The 17278-nt window shown below is 27.8% G+C and overlaps 4 protein-coding genes across 4 annotated transcripts in view; 3 read left to right on the top strand and 1 right to left on the bottom strand.

The window, feature by feature from the left end:
* Nucleotides 1-495: 495 nt before the first annotated feature.
* MKS88_003759 (protein SYS1) lies at nucleotides 496-2339 on the bottom strand (the record flags this gene model as incomplete). Its single annotated transcript, XM_067216881.1, has 4 exons — nucleotides 496-653; nucleotides 970-1085; nucleotides 1271-1431; nucleotides 2229-2339. The coding sequence occupies 4 exons, from the start codon at nucleotides 2337-2339 to the stop codon at nucleotides 496-498; spliced, it is 546 nt and encodes a 181-aa protein (XP_067072571.1).
* A 2845-nt stretch (nucleotides 2340-5184) lies between these two features.
* MKS88_003758 (inner membrane complex protein 1j) lies at nucleotides 5185-7089 on the top strand (the record flags this gene model as incomplete). The annotated part of the gene is made up of 1 exon (XM_067216880.1): nucleotides 5185-7089. One exon carries the CDS (start codon nucleotides 5185-5187, stop codon nucleotides 7087-7089), a length of 1905 nt encoding a protein of 634 aa, XP_067072570.1.
* A 1790-nt stretch (nucleotides 7090-8879) lies between these two features.
* Nucleotides 8880-9926, top strand: MKS88_003757 (ribonuclease P/MRP protein subunit RPP1; the record flags this gene model as incomplete). Its single annotated transcript, XM_067216879.1, has 1 exon — nucleotides 8880-9926. One exon carries the CDS (start codon nucleotides 8880-8882, stop codon nucleotides 9924-9926), a length of 1047 nt encoding a protein of 348 aa, XP_067072569.1.
* A 2096-nt stretch (nucleotides 9927-12022) lies between these two features.
* Nucleotides 12023-17278, top strand: part of MKS88_003756 (uncharacterized protein) — a gene marked incomplete at both ends in the record, with an annotated part of 5813 nt that continues 557 nt past the window's right edge. Inside the window, 2 exons of the mRNA XM_067216878.1 lie at nucleotides 12023-16735; nucleotides 17134-17235. Of these exons, the coding sequence (XP_067072568.1) occupies nucleotides 12023-16735; nucleotides 17134-17235 (4815 nt within the window). The remainder of the gene's footprint in view (nucleotides 16736-17133; nucleotides 17236-17278) is intronic.

The following is a 17278-nucleotide window of genomic DNA, read 5'->3' as shown; positions in this document are numbered from 1 at the left end:
GTATCAATTTTTTTTTTTTTTCCACGTATCAAACATTTAATAAATTTTAAAATAAATCTTTAAAAAATTTGAATAAATTGTGCTTATATGGTAAGAAATAAAAAAAAAAAAAAAAAATTTTATAATTTTTTGAGTTATTTTTCTCTTAAATATGTGTATATCCATAAATACCACTTAAAAATTACACACAAAAAAAAAAAAAAAAAGAAGGTGTAATTTCCTTTAACGTGCATATGTAGCCCATAACAAATGTCTAAATTTTCCGTGTGCAGTTATTACCAAAAGGAGGTTGTATTCCTCATCCTAACAATATCATTTACGTTGAAACATATTATAGACTTCCTTGGAGCATAATTTTATTTAGTTTTTGTAGCTACTCTGTGCTTTTCGTCGATGTGTATATCTATTCATATATAATGGTAGGTTGTAGAAACAGTAAAAGCACTTAATTGACTGTGTAATATAGGAACAGTATGGATATACTCACACAAGTTATTACAGTTTTTGCGTGTTATAAAAATATACATTATAGTTACTTCTTACAATGTAGTGTTGTTCAAATAAATTTCTTTCAATGTTATCCTTGTAGCATAGGCACTCGCTTATAAGCACAGTTATCATGACAAAAAGGAAAAAGCTTAGATACCATAAATCTATAAAACGTAAAGTTCCATATGACAAACATAAGCATAAAACAGCAGGCACATAAAAATGAAACAGTATAGAAAAATATGAGCAACGAACAATATGAAGAAGCAATAACATGAACACATAATAACATGATCAAGCAATAACGTGAACAGGTAATAACTTGAACAAGTAGTTACATGAACGCATAAAAACTTGAGCATATAAATGTGCATTAAAAGGATACATATAAATTAAACTAAAACAGGATTTAACCAATATACAAAAAAAAAAAAAAAAAAAAAAAAAAAGTTTTACACACAATACTTTTTCTTATTTTACATGAGACAGGAAATCTCGAAACCACAATAGATAGGCATAAATGAATTATACCGTAAGATGTGACGTAGTCTAAATGTTTTTTTGATCTTTTGACGACAATTTTTATGAATAAAGATCTATATAATTAAAATAACATATATATAAATATAAATATATCTGTGTGTATTTTTCTGAACATGTATTTACACACGCATATATATATGCAATTTATACACACCTACTTGTGTAAGCCCTTTTAACTGTTAAAGGATCATTACATAAAAGGGATGCATTTTCTTTATCCTTTATCCTTTATCCTTACATTAAAACGGAGTTTAATATATTTGTAAAAAAAATACAAAACAAAGCAATATCTCCATTAAAATAGGACTCTGTATTAAAAATATAAATTAAATTTCGAAAGAACCCAGCAATAGTAAAAATAAAAAAAGTAGTTGTACTCGGAATAGCATAAAATACTGCCTGTAAACATAATATTTGCCATATAATGAAATGAACATGGTTTTCTGGAGTATCTAAAATAAATCTGCCATTTTCTTGTTGAATGTAAGATAATATTTTCATTTTTTAAAATCCGTATAAGAATAGAATAAGAACAAATAAATGATTATATGTGATATTTAATGCTCATTCCGAATAATTCCAAAAAAAAAAAAAAAAAAAAAATATGTATATTTATACATACATATTATATGTATATATATATATATATATATTAAAGGCGAAGAAACTTAAGTATATAAAAAATAGGACATAATATTGCTCTACTATATGTATTCCCTTAGCCAAAGTAATGCCATCGTAATTCTCCATATTTTTAACTTAACTGATTTTAGTTTATTTATTGAATAAATTACTTAAATAAGCGAGAAATGACTGTTATACACATGACGTCATATTGCGCATTGCTTTTACTATTATAAAAATGTTCATTATTATTTAATTGCATTTCATTGTTTGCATTATATTATTTCTTCATTTTTTTTGTGAGCATTTTTATTTTACGTAAGTAATGTATGTATATTATATTTATTTCATTTTTTTTTTTAAGAAAAATTTTAATTTTCAAATATATCTTTTTTCTCATTCTTACTTTTTTAATATCATTACCATAAAATTCGCATTTAATGTTTGCGGACAAAGTTTTGTCATAGGTATTTAGTATGCAGCAGTAATATGATGCGGAATATTATTAGGTGTAAATATTAATTCTCAAAACTTTAAATCCCATATGAGTATTAGTGTTATGCCATTTGTACCATTACTTCTACATTACTGCAACAAGTGCTGCAACTACTACTCCTACCACTGTTGACACTATTATTTCCACCATTATTACTGTTTTGCTTTACCGTGTTTGCCAATCTCATGTTCCAATGTTATCATGGATCTCTATATTGTAAAATCTTTTATCAGAGTTAGTAGCACGCATATCTAATAAGAAAGTATAACAGGTTGCACAAAAGGAGTAGACCATAGAGGAACTTTTTCTTTTACCCTCCTTCTATTAATTACATTAAAATTAATTATAATGAAGTAATTTTTGTTACACAGATGGCAGAAAAATGTATAAAATGTAAATGTAAAAACAAAAATATAGAAAAAAACAAAAAAATTATTTTCCCACGATTATAGCAACTACAGTTTTTAATGCTACAACATATACATATATGTGAAGCCAAAAAAATAGAAGTACACTTTTTTTTGTATATTGATATAATAAATTTTTATTCCCTTAAATTAACTTTTTATTTAAAAATAATAAAAAAATCAATCCATTAAAAAATATTTTTCAAAAGATGAAAGACCTTATATTCAAATTGAATGAGAGAATATTTACAATTTAAATAATGAAATAAAACTAAGACTTAAGATTGGGCATTTTTTTTTTTTCGAGCTACGTTTCTAACTTATATATTTATTCATTCATTTTTAGCATGTTTTTTTCATTATGCAAGAAAAATTGCAGTACGGCATACCAAATTAATTGTCTTTTTTTTTGTTTATTATATTTACATTTCTATAATAAATAAGCACAATAAGCTGTTTAGCACAACCATGTTGCTTAGCAGTCATAAGACGTTAAATTGCGTGGACCAAAAAAGAAACAGTATCATTAAATTTTTAGTACCCTTTTTTTCTAAAATTTTTTCTGGCATATATCTGCTACTTGGGAAAAGAAAATTATTTTATTCGTTTTATTTTTTTTACTTTATGTTGTTACTTTATTTTGTTACTTTATTTTGTTACTTTATTTTGTTACTTTATGTTGTTACTTTATGTTGTTACTTTATTTTGCTACTTTATTTTGCTACTTTATGTTGTTACTTTATTTTGTTACTTTATTTTGTTACTTTATGTTGTTACTTTATTTTGTTACTTTATTTTGTTACTTTATGTTGTTACCTTATATTTTACTTTATTTTTTTAATTTTTTCCGTTTCATGAATAGCTTAAAAATGTGCAGAAATAAAACACACCAGGCATATATTATTCATATTTCAACTGGTTAATTAGTAAATTTTTACTTTTTAAATTTTTGTTAGCTCAACAATTTTCTATATTAAGCAACGAAAACATTGAATCATATGCACGCAAACACACACACCCACACGCAAGCATATTATTCTATAAGCTTATCAACTGTATTCTTTTATTGTGCATAAGAGCGCATAGTCGATGTAATTTGAACATATATAACCATCTTTGTTTTTTCTTTCATGTGTGAAAACTTGTAAAGAACGTACAACAATTGCTCTATTCTGTGCAAAAAAAAAAAAAAAAAGAAAAAAAAAGAAAAGAAAAAAAAAAAGAAAAGAAAAGAAAAAGCATATATCTCATTGTCCCTGTGTTAAATTTATGATAAGAATATCTCGTACTATCTGTGAATACCATTTCGCACAAATAGATCAACGTAAAATGCAAGCAATTAGGTTATTGTACATATGTATATACGTATTTATGTGTATACATATATATATAAATACATCTTTCAAAAAAAGGTATAAGTCCTACATGTATGTGCACAATTAGTTATACTGGGCAAAACTTTTATACCTTTTTTTTTTCTATAATTTATTTCATAAGATTCACAAAAAAAGAAGAAATTTTTAAGTTCATATTTCTTTTTTTCTAAATACGAAAGATGTATGAGTTGTAAGTACACACTAAGCAAGTGCTTTTGCTCGTTGTTTTGCTACTCATTCTGCTCGCTGTTTTGCTACTCATTCTGCTCGCTGTTTTGCTACTCATTCTGTTCACTGTTTGGTACTCATTTTTTCCGTTGTTTTGTTTGTCATTAATCTCATTATTATGTTGTCATTTTAAGTCATATACGACTCTTTATTTTATTTTATTTTATCTAGCCATTTTTTTCTTTAATTATTTATTTTTTTTTTTTTTTTTTTTTTTTTTTGTTCATAACAATTTATTCTGTTTTGTATACACACACAATACTAAAGTGAAGTGCCCAAATAAAAAAAAAAAAATATATAACAAAACGAAATAATATAAAATAGGACGAATTAAATAAAGAAGACAAAAATAACATATCAAATATAAGTAACGTAAAAAAAAAAAAAAAAAAAAAAGGATAGACAAACAGACAGATATATACACTATATTGTGTTGTTTTTTTCAGTTTTGTTTATGTTCTATATAACATTTTAAATTTACACCCGTAATGTTTATACATATGTAAGGTCTTCCTTTTTTTTTTTTTTTTTTTTTTTTTTTTTTTATTTTTTTTTAATTTGTCTTTTTACATATTCTTGATTTTTATCTTTAATTTTTAAGAGGAATTCAAGCATTGCCCTTTTTTGTACATGCAGTATTTCTAGCATGAGCAGCAGTAACAGTTGCATTTTCAGTAGTCGTTGGAATATTTTACGATAAAATACACAAAACGTTAATTAAAACGACTGTAGAAATACGCAGTTTATGATTTTTCCAAGTATTCCTTTTTTGGGTAAATAAAAAAAAAAAAAACAAAATAAAAAATATAACATTAAATGTGAAAAGAGGGCTAGGAAGAGCGCAAAGTAAGTAGGTACAAAAATATTTTAAGTGAAGTCGCGGCATTAAACAACTGTTGTTTGTATATTTCTATGCGCAAGTATATATATACACACACATATACACACGTACACATATACATGTGCAAACGCTAGGGAAAGTTTGCGAATTTAGAGAAGGAATTACAAGGGACGTGTATGAATGATGGAGGATAAACAGTGCAAACTACTGCTCAGTGAGTGCTGCAAGGGGAATTATGCAGCCCCCGTTATAAGTATGAATATAGAGAGTGATCAAGCGTATGAAGAGGGAAATGATTATACATATCAAAGTAGTGAGAGACCAGTGATAAATGTAAAGGGAGATCAACCTGTGTTTAATATTCCTGTATACCAAGATAAGTATGTGCGTGATAAAATAATCGAGTCATCAAAATATGAAATTCAAGATGTGGTACAACCAAAATATTATAGTCAAGAAACAAAACATGATGTACCAACAGTTGAATTATTATACAAAGAAAGAAAAATAAATATACCTCAAGAAAAAATTTTGGAAAATCCGGTTGATGTAGATATACCAATAGGTTATGTACCAATCTATTCACCTATATGGGATGTAAGAGAAATACCTAGAGTTATACCCAAATATGAAGGAGAGCAAAAGATTATAGAGGTAGAAGTACCTCAAATAAAATATATAGACAAGTATGTAGAAAAAGAAATCATTGTAGATATAAAAGAAAAAATTGTACCTAAAATTACTGAAATGGAAAAACAAGTTGATATAGTCAAATATCAATGGAAAGAAAAATATCAAGATGTACCTGTATGTAAATATGTACCAAAAATTGATGTTGAGTTAGATTGTCCTCCACCTTTAATAGTACCATACCCTGAAGTTCATTTTCAAAACATTTCTGAGGTTCTTAATCCAAATCAAAAGGCGATAGATATCCCTCCTGAACTATTAAAAAATAATACATCCTATATTCAACAGGCACCTATTATGAACAGGGAAGCTTCTGAAAAAAGGCCTTTCTTTGAATTTGCTCGGTTGATATCGAAAAAAGATAGAAAGCTGGGAAGCCACCAAGGCGACCAGGAAAAAAGCCAAATAGACAGTTACAGAGAAATCGATGGTTACAAAGAAGTCGTCGGTTATAGAGAAGTTGAGGATGATTACGAGGATAAGAACGACATTGTGCTAACACCTGATGGGCAACGTCAAAATGTAGAGGATAAGAACAAAAAAACAAAAAAAAAAAATTGGCTTTTCTGTTCCTTCAACAACTGCAAGGATCAAAGGGGAGAAACTTCCCTTAATGACATAGATCCACAGACAGGATATCCTAAATCTATGCCAAAAGATTTTTCTGCTTTTTTTAAAAAAGATTTAAATAAGGTCAAAAAACAAATGGGTATATATACTGATACGAAATCAACAGCATCAAGTAATTTTATAGAGAAAAGTCCTGTCAATCCTACCATTGAATATGTAGGTAAAATTGATAAGCCACCAATAGATGGAGGAAAGTTAGATTCCATATCTTTCAAATTACATGCAATTGAAGTACATCAATTTATACCTGTACCTAATATGCCTAAACCTAAATTTCTAGATTTAGTGCCTCCTGAAAATTTTGAACAAAATGATATTTCGTCCATTCAAAATTTATTTGGATCCACTTCTGAGGGTTGGGTTGATCCTAAAATTACTGGCTTCATTGCACCTATGATGAATGACGTTTTACATGGAAATGTACAACCACAAAGTCCTTTTTTTAACAAACTCAGTATTAATAATAATAAAAACCAAACCAAGTCCTTCACGTCCATACCAGGTGAAAACTGTAATAGTGATAACTATAAATATGTTGGAAACTACCATGGCGGAATGGACCACACGCAACAAGGCGATTATCAAAGTGGAATGGATCACACGCAACAAGACGACTACCAAAGTGGAATGGATCACATGCAACAAGACGACTACCAAAGTGGAATGGATCACATGCAACAAGACGACTACATCAACTATGACAACAACTCTTCCTTAAACTATATAAATGAAAACTATGAATCTCACGATGCAGTAATATATTAAGATTTTTATTTAAGGCAGCTAAGCACTACATGAGAATAGCATCTTCTACGTGGATATGTATCGCTTTGCTTTATTTCGCCTTTTCAGATTAGCTGCAAAATGGTGTATTCTATGTATGTTATGCGTAACAATATGTCTATTTTTTAGCAAAAAATATATATAAAAAGGCAAACGAAAAAGGAATGAATTGGATGGATTACTCTAGCAACCACAATTTTACTGTAATGAGGGTAAAAGAGAAATATATGCGTACAGCTCTTTACGGTTTCTTTTCAATTTAGCCTCTATCGTCCCTTCGTTTTGAAGTTCTTCCCCATGAATATATATATATATATATATGTATGTACGCACATGTTTAAATGTGTATGTACGTATGCACGTCTTTGTGTTAATTCTATTAACTGCACAGCCTTCCATGATGTGCACTTATCTCACGTACGACTGCTTCTAAAAATCATGACGCAAGAGCAATTATATGTTTTGCCATTTTACTACTACTTCTAAATATCATTTCGAATGAGCAAATATATTTTTTTGGCATTTTACTACTGCTTCTAAAAATCATAATGAATATGCAAATATATTTTTTTGGCTTTTTATTAGTGCTCCTTATTTTGCTTTGTAAACATATAAATATATATATACATTTTTTAAACCCTAAATATAAATATTCGTTACACCTAAATATATATACATTTTTGACCTTGTCTCATGCCCTCCCATGTTGCCTCTGGTTTTTACTAACTTTTTTTTTTTTATATATACTATACTCTGCTTTGACCAATTTTATTTTACGTTGCTTTGTCCACTGTTTGTATGTTTGTATGTTTGTACGTTTGTATGTTTGTATGTTTGTATGTTTGTATGTTTGTATGTTTGTATGTTTGTTTGTTTGTTTGTTTGTTTGTTTGTTTGTTTAATTTCGCCGCTAACAGATTTGTTCCCTTCTATGGAGGCAATTAATTACATATTCACAAGGTGTATATTTTTTTTTTTTTTTTTTTTTTTCTCTTAACTAAGGTTTTCCCTTAACATCGTCACTTCAAACGGTATCGTCCAAAAAAAAAAAAAAAAAAGAAAAAGTTAAACATAAACACAAACAGAAGCATATAAAGATAAATTTGTTTTTCTAGCAAGAAATGTATATATACAAATGCATATATACAAATTTATATGTACAAGTGCACAAGTGCACAAGTGCAAAAATATATATGCACTTATCATAGTTAATTTTGCTCTCCAGTGTTCTTAATGAAAAGAGGAGTACTAAAATTCTGCGATTTAGGGCTCTATGATACAATTAATTCAAATTAAGCAGAGAAAATAGGACCGAAAAAAAAAAAAGCTTCAATATTTTATTAATTTATTTATATTTACGATAAATATTACGAAGGAACTACAACATTTTAATCTCTTTTCGAAAATATTTTTTTAATGTTTTTGAGATAAGCCATTTTTGACTGCTTTGCATAAGGGAAGAGTTATGAATGTGAAATGGTAGAGGATTGTTTTGCGCGCCAAAATAGAAATATACGTACCAAAAAAAAAAAAAAAAAAAAAAAAAAAAAAAATGAAGAAACAGTAAAACAGTGAAACAACAAAATAGTATAATAGAAGTATAACATAATAGCAGTACAGTAGAATAAATGGGTTAGCGAAATATAGTAAAATCCATGTCTGCGTATTAACTGAGGGAACGTTTTATTTTTTTCCTGCCCACTTCTGTAAAAAATGAGAAAAGAGCAGTATTATTCACGTAAGAACGCCCAAACCCTTCTGAGCAATATAAAATGTATGCAGATTTGCACTTAAAATATTCCTCGAAGAAAAATGCAAAAGCGTTGATATTCAAGGCGCTCCATTCAGGGTATAGTGTAGTTGCTATATGTACAGACTATGATAAGAATACTAATGACAGTTTTAACGAATCTTGGAAAATTATAAACTGTTTTAGATATAAAATTGCTGATATAATGAATAAGTCGAAAAAAAGTGAATCAGGAAATTATTTCATTGATCAGATGAATGATGAAGATATAATGGATGACCATTTATTAAGAATAAATAACAGCATAGAGGAAAATTATATTTTAGTTAATAGACCTAATACCTTATCCATCAAAAATTTATGCGATGATTTTATGTTATACGTACGAAATGAAATGACAGAAGGGGAGTTGCAAAGTTTGCGTGCAAATTTGTTGAGCAGTGCTGCTTTGACGTCTAGCGATGCAATAACAACTGCTGGTGCTCAGACACATAGCAGCTGTGCCCCAAAAGAAGTAGACTTTTACCTATCAAACAACACGAGCACGTATGTACTAAGAAGGCTGAATATAAAATACGACGATGCTGTAAAAATGGGAAATTACCAAAAATTAATAAGAGAAAATAACTTCAATCTGATAGCAATTGAGATAAGTTCTCCTGAGGAAGCAGATATGACAGCGACTAAATTTGATTGTGATATAATTTTTTTTAATATGAAAAAATCTTTTGTTTCTTTAAAAAAAGCAGATATACAAAATGCTTTAGATAAAGGAATATTTTTTGAAGTATCTTCGTTAAATACCATAAATGAAGATCATCAACATTTTATTTTTTCATCAAATATAAATAATATTTTTTCAATTATTCCATTAAATAAAATTATTATCAGTTCAGGAAGTACAAAAGAAAGTGAAATAATAGAACCTTTGAATTTTTTAAGACTCTTTTTTAATTTCAATACCTTAACGTGTAAAGATCTTATGGCATGCATTACAACTGTACCCCTCTCTTGTATTCAAAGAGCATCGGTTAGAAAATCCTTTAACACTGCAGTATTTTACAAGTAATTATCATGGACGCAAAATATTATGGATATAACGAGATTATAAGTCCTTATTACGTTTTAATTTTTAGTGCTAGTCCGTTGCAAAAATCAATACAAGCGCTTAACTTTTTTTTTTTTTTTTTTGGTTCATTTTTATCCATTTTGCTTGCGTGAAATTTTTACTAGTGCCTTCTCCACATCTTATTTATTATCATGCCCCTACAGTTGTTGTAGCCATTGTTGCACTGAGGTAGCTTGTGCCCTTGTTTTTCCCGCTCACACCGTTCTGTAATATATACTTTCCTAGTATTTCTTACCTTGTGCGAATGTTTCATATTAAACATATTTTGTGCACTGGTCTTTAAGAAGTATATTCCTGCATGTTACTAGCGCATAATTAAAAAGTGGAATAAAACTTCTCAACTGTACACTACATTGTTACGGTCCTAAGAATATATTACAAAAATAAAATTATTACATTTTTACCATCTTCATTAGTAGGAATATAAAACATTGAAGTGAGAAAATTTGCTCAAATTTTTTCATATATAAGTGAATATATGTGGGAACTTTTTAAATTTATAAAAAAAAGAAAAATTAAATAAAATAAAAAATAAAAATCATTTAAAATTTAAAAAATTTCTAAATAAATGACTCATATTTATTCGTGTATTTTCCACTGGTGACAAGTATATAATAAAGTTAGACTATTTTTTTTCTTTTTTTTACACAAATAAAAAGTACAATTTACGTGCTATTTTTTATTTTTGATTAAATTCATATTACGCTCATTAAGCAAACATCCTAAAACATCCTAAAATTTATAGGATATGTAATAATTATTAATTTTTTTTTGATTCTTTAAATTATGAATTTTATTTATTTATTTATTAAATTTCAAAATATACTTTTGTATTGTTTTATTGTTTTAAAAAATTTATTATAATTATAATTATATTTATTTTATGTTCAAAATAACATATTTAAAACATTCATCATTTAAATTCATCGTTTAATTCATTTTTTAAATGATTCGACAGCTGCAGGATTCGAACCTGCGCAAGCAAAGCTCATTGGATTTCAAGTCCAACCCCTTAACCACTCGGGCAAACTGTCAACACTATAACATATCGAGGGTGCAATATATCTGAACACAGTTTTGTACAAACTCTGTTCATTTTATATTATATTTCTCAAAGCAAAAGTAAAATACATTATTTTATTTTAAATAATAAATAAATTTTATAAAATTCTCCATCTTTTTAATTATTCCTACGACATACTGCATATGTTTGTAAGTACCATATATTCGCTTTAGTGTTTCACGAAACATCCTGTAGCAGGGTGTCTAGCACTTTGTTTTCATTTTGCCAGTTAGTGCAAGTAAGAGTAGTATACTTGTAAGCACGCATCTAAGTATACACGTTTGTATACACTTACGCGTACCCATATATATTTACACTCATGTTTGTTCCATGACTAGCACTACCAACATTCTCATTTCTCGTTAGTAAAAATATTTTTTTTTTTTTTAATTTAAACTTTTTACCATTTTTACATTACTTGTTCAGGCAAATATGTACATATGCATATATATACATATACATTTATGTATTTTTTTTTTTTTTTTTTTTTTTTTTCTTTTCATCATTTTGCTAATCCACTAAAATAGGGAAACAACGAAGTACCAATTGTAGGAAAATCTAAAGAATTACAAAGGGAAGTAAGAAAAAAATAAAATAAACTACTTATCATTCCAACGAGGGAAAGGGGCAAAGAGGTGTACCAGAAATAGGAAAAAATCAGTATGTGGAAGGAAAATAATTAAAAAAGGATAAGGGAAAAAAAAAAAAAAAAAAAAAAAATATAAATCATCGCTTCACCTAAACACAAAATGTTTACACAATAATTGTATCATTAAAATAGGATAGCTGTTCAGTTTTACAATATTATGATGATATGGCGAACATATTTTAAAAAATGAAAAAAAAAAAAAAAAAAGTAACTGTAACACAAAAAAAAAGGGGGCATAAAAATAAATTTAGGAATAATATGATATAACATATTTAAAGATTTATACCTACCATAACTCGTAACAACGACAATTATTCTATAATAATGATGATAAAAAATTTGATCACCAAGTGTTCCTATAGATTTATACTTCATACGACGGCAAGAATTGAAGCTACACATGCAAACTCGATATATAAGTACAATTTAAATGGAAAATTAACTGAACGCGCGTTTAGTTCTATAGATAAACAGGCGGAGCATAGGATAAACGCAGTTCGTAAACGAAGGAAGGAAGTAGACGAAGCGGTCAACCTAGAGGAGGATAGAGATGCAGAGGAAGAAGTTCAGGTAGACGAACCTACTCACGAAAGCGATAACGTATTTGTGCAGAAACAAAAAGAGTTCATACACAAATTTGACGAGGAGAATTGTGATAAAGAAGAACATAGCACAGTGAAGATATTAAATAAAAATGATACCAGAAGTAGCGATTTTTTGCTGCATAATGAAAAGTACGTAAATTTTATAAAAAAATATAACCAGAATAGGAGATGTAAGAAAAATCGATTCAGTAAATATTCTGAACAAGTCATAGAGGAGGATGACAAAAGCTTGTGGGAAATTTTAAAAGAAAAAGAAGACTATTTAAAAAACAAAAAAAAATTGAAATCTTATCAAAAGGAACTTGATTACAAAATGAGTAGAGAATACGAAAAATTAAAAAAAGAAGAAATGTTTTTATTAGTAGATCAAAACAAGCAAAATGGGCAGAAAAGAAAGAAAGAACAAATGGATAGTTATGGTAAAAATGTAGATGATAATATAGTAGTAGAAGCGGAAGAAGAAGGAAAAAAAAAAAAAAAAAAAAAAAAAAAAAGCATTATAGAAGACGTGCATGATGATATTGACGCATATTTAAAAAACGACAACACATTCGTCAATGATATTAAGTCATACAACGAAATTTATCAAGACCACCTTTTAATCCAAGAAAAGGGTGACGATGATCACTTGGATCAGATGTCCAAAGTGGATGGTACCCCTTCCAATGATAGTACAAATTTGGAAAAGGACGATTTTAATGTAAATTGTTTAATTCAAGAAGAGTTAAAGACAAAAGCTATTTTTCACTCTATTGGAAAGCCTAACCGTGAACATAAAAACATTGAGAGCGATATTTTAGTTGATGACTTAACAACACCAAATGATAACAGTTCTGATAGTAAAGTTAACAGCTCCCTTTTTGTTGAAGAAGTGGAAGAAATAACAGCGAAGAAATGCATCAAGGGATTGATTGAGGGAAAGGCAGGTAATGAGTCCAGCAAAGTGGCGGAGGGAGTGAAAGAATCGAAGGAAATGAAGGAAGCGACTAAATGTAACGAAGGGCAGCTCGAACATATGAAGCAAGACAACCACACTATAGAGATAACTCCGATCGAAATTTTGAACAGACTAAGCGGAGAAAGCCTGAGCAGCATCATTGATGGAAATATAGACAATTTAATTATACAGAGAGAAATAAAAAAAGAAAAAACTGCGAATGGTATAATAAATGTAGTGTACAACAATTTGAACAACTGTGATAAAATAAATTTAAGTAGTGCACTAGTGAAGATGTCAAAGTTGTTAGATTCTTATCAAAAACAAAGTATTATTAAAAATTATATGTATTTGAGTATAATAAAAAAAATAGAAGAAAATTTATCTACGTTTGAAATTTCTAACTTGGTTCAAATATTCTACGCTTTTGTAAAAATTGAAAATTTCCCCTTCTTTTTTAATGATATAATAAGTAGCATTAATAACAAATTAGACGAAGCTATGCCTAAGCAGATATGTAGTATCTTATACACACTAAGTAATATTATCATTGAAACAAATGAAAGTAGGATGTTAAAAATGAAAATCATTGACAAGATAAAGAGAAATTTATCTTCGTTTGTATGTCTTAATGATGTTATTTGCTTACTTACATCCTTATCAAAATTAAAATATAAAGATGTACACACCTATTATCAATTGTCCAAAAAGATTGAAGAAAATATGGATCAATTAAGTATAAAAAATGTGAGTAATATTTTATGGTCCTTCAGCAACATTAATTATACAAGCCAGCTGGTAAAAAACATCAAAAAAATTATAGAAAAACATATACATGATGCTAATTATATGGATATAATTAATATAATATATTCATTAACAAAATTGAATGAATATGATGATCATCTTTATAATGATGTTTTTTACAATGCTATTAATGTTTATTTACATAATATGAATGTAAAAAATTTGTGTATAATTTTGTGGTCATACACTTTTGCAAATGTGGATAAACCTGACTTGTACATAAATATTTTAACAAAAATAAATGAAAATATGAACCAAATTACTACGAAAGATGTTGTTTCGATATTAACTTGTCTAAGTAGAATTAAATATAATTACAGATATAAATATCTATTTAATCATTTAAAAAATAAAGTAATAAAAAATGTATATGCATTTACCCCATTGCAGCTTACGAATATTATATATCATTCATCCGTTCTAGAAATGTATGACCACAAATATTATTATGTACTTGTTCAGCAAATTTATCAAATAAGAAAATTATTGTACTTGGAAAATTTGACCTTAATTTTGTATGCCTTAAAAAATATATGTTATTTAAATATCCAAAATTTGGATATATTCAAATTAATATCATATATATTTGAGCAGGTAGGTAAGAAATATAAATTATTATGTGGAGAAGATTGTGTTAATATTACGTTAATAATAAATGACTTGATGAAATACTCAAACCAGGGATATCTTTCCTTTACTCATATATGTAATCTTAACAATGGGGAAAATTATGCCCATCCGTATATGCATGTAGAGGACCAAAGTGGTGCTAATAATTATGTAGATATATTTGATGATAACGTGAAGATAGACCATTTTGCGCATGACAAGGAAGAAGTGTATTTACCATATATTAATGACTTATTATATGAACAAATAAAGATACGATTAAACAATTTCTGGCAGTTAAATATCAAAGATGTTAATAATTTATTAATAATTATGAAAGATGGATGTATGTATGATGATGTAATATTAAATATGATTATGAGACAGATCATTCCTATTTTGCTAAAAAGTACAAATATTGAATTTTTAATTTTCTTAAGTAATATAACATCAAATAGAAACTTGAAATTTATAGCATTAACACATCTTTCTCGTAGACCTAAACTAATAAGTGTGTTTAAAAAAAAAATTAATTCAATTACTTGTTATATTTTAAACAGCTGTGAAGATGGACAATATAGTTCTGTTGATAGTAACTTTGAATATGTGCACGATGCACCAGATACTGGATATGCACAGATGAGAAATGTAACATCAACATATGAGGAAGGACAAGGAGTGAAAAGAATTTTACAAAATGGAGTTATGATGACTGAAAATGTTCATCCGTTTGGAGAGACCCTAGAAGAGCACATGACGAGTGGAGAAGCTACAAAATGGAATGTTCCCAATGATAAAAATTATAGGAGCGAAATGAAAAGCGCAGTGAGTAGTAGTGCTGTAACTTCATCATCATGGGTAAATTATGATATTCAAAAAAGAACTAGAGTAGACCTGAATAGTTGCATAGCTCTTTGTTATGCTTGTTTTAACATGCATTATGAAGATGATAATATTTTGAAAATATATGATATCATTGAACATATGATAACTGAAGAAAGAAAATCCATAAATTCGTATATGTTAATAAACTTCTTATACATTTTGACCTTAACAAATAATAAGATACCCTTAGCTAGCCACTTATCTCAGGAATATATGAAGCACAGGTATGGCCGCGATATAGAACAGCAAAATGAGAAAATAAAAAAAAAAAAAAATTTAAGTAACAAAATGCGGCAAAATGAAGATATTAAAATGTATGGAAATGAGGATATCAAAATTTATAAGAATGGGGATATCAAAATTTATAAGAATGGGGATATCAAAATTTATAAGAATGGGGATATCAAAATTTATAAGAATGGGGATATCAAAATGCATAAGAATGAGGATATCAAAATATATGAAAATGAGGATATAAATATATACAAAAATGAGGATATCAAAATATATAAGAATGAGGATGTCAAAATTTCCGAGCGGACTATATCCAGCGAGCAGAATAATTACAGTGATGCATACATGGCACATGATACAGTAGAGGGGAGTCCCAGATTAAGCTTTAATTTATTTTACGAAGAAAATGATAAACTATCTTCATATATTGAAAAAGGCGATGAAGACACTTCTCTGATATTATTAAAATTACTATATGTAAATATTATTTTAAATAAATATAATTATTTGTATCATATATTAAGTGAAATTTGTAAATATTCCGAACATTTTTATACTCATGAATTTATTATGTTGTCAAAACAGGTGTGTTATCATATTTATAATTTTTCTGATTTTTTTTGTAAAAATAAAGATATGCAATATACATGGAACAAAATTCAAGAAAATGTCTATATTAATGATGAACATATTTATTTAGATTTAAATTTTGAGAGAACAAATATAAATCTAATAAATGAAGAAAATGGTGATAAAACTGTTAACAAATTACTGGGAAATAAAAAAATATGCAAATCTTTAGATAATAATATTAATATTGCCAAATTTTTCTACTATATTCTTAATTATAGCATGGAAAATATAGGCTTCAGAAGTGCCAATTCTACTACTTCAAAAAAGGAGAGGAAAAAAGTGAAAATGTTTCACTTCGATCATGTCATAAGCGACATCCTGAATTTTGTAAGTAACTGGGGAGGCACAGTCCTTTTTTTCCCCACATCGTATACACACGTATGTATATACTTACGTGTATATACTTACGTGTATATACTTACGTGTATATACTTACGTGTATATACTTACGCGAATATACTTACGTGTATATACTTACGTGCATATTCAGATATATATTCATTGTGTCATTGCCCCATTCATTCATTTCTTCGCTATTGCGATTTCCAATTCGACCCACGTATATATGCGCATATGCACACACACACACACACATACATACATACATACATACATACATACATACATACATACATACATACATACATACATACATACATACATACATACATACATACATACATACATACATACATACATACATACATACTTTTCCCTTCCTTCAGTTGAATGTACAGTACAAAGGATCGTACACCCATGAGAATATTTACAAAATATGTTGTTCCTTCCCGTATGAAAGACACTTGATAGATTTGCTCTCATATGAGGTAAAATGAAAAGCACGAAAATATATATATTCTTTTATGAGTC

This window comes from Plasmodium brasilianum, chromosome 11, assembly GCF_023973825.1.
Source record: "Plasmodium brasilianum strain Bolivian I chromosome 11, whole genome shotgun sequence".
In the NCBI taxonomy this organism is placed as follows: Eukaryota; Apicomplexa; class Aconoidasida; order Haemosporida; family Plasmodiidae; genus Plasmodium; species Plasmodium brasilianum.
Note: the sequence above shows the minus strand (reverse complement) of the source record. Positions and strands in the feature narration are given on the sequence as shown.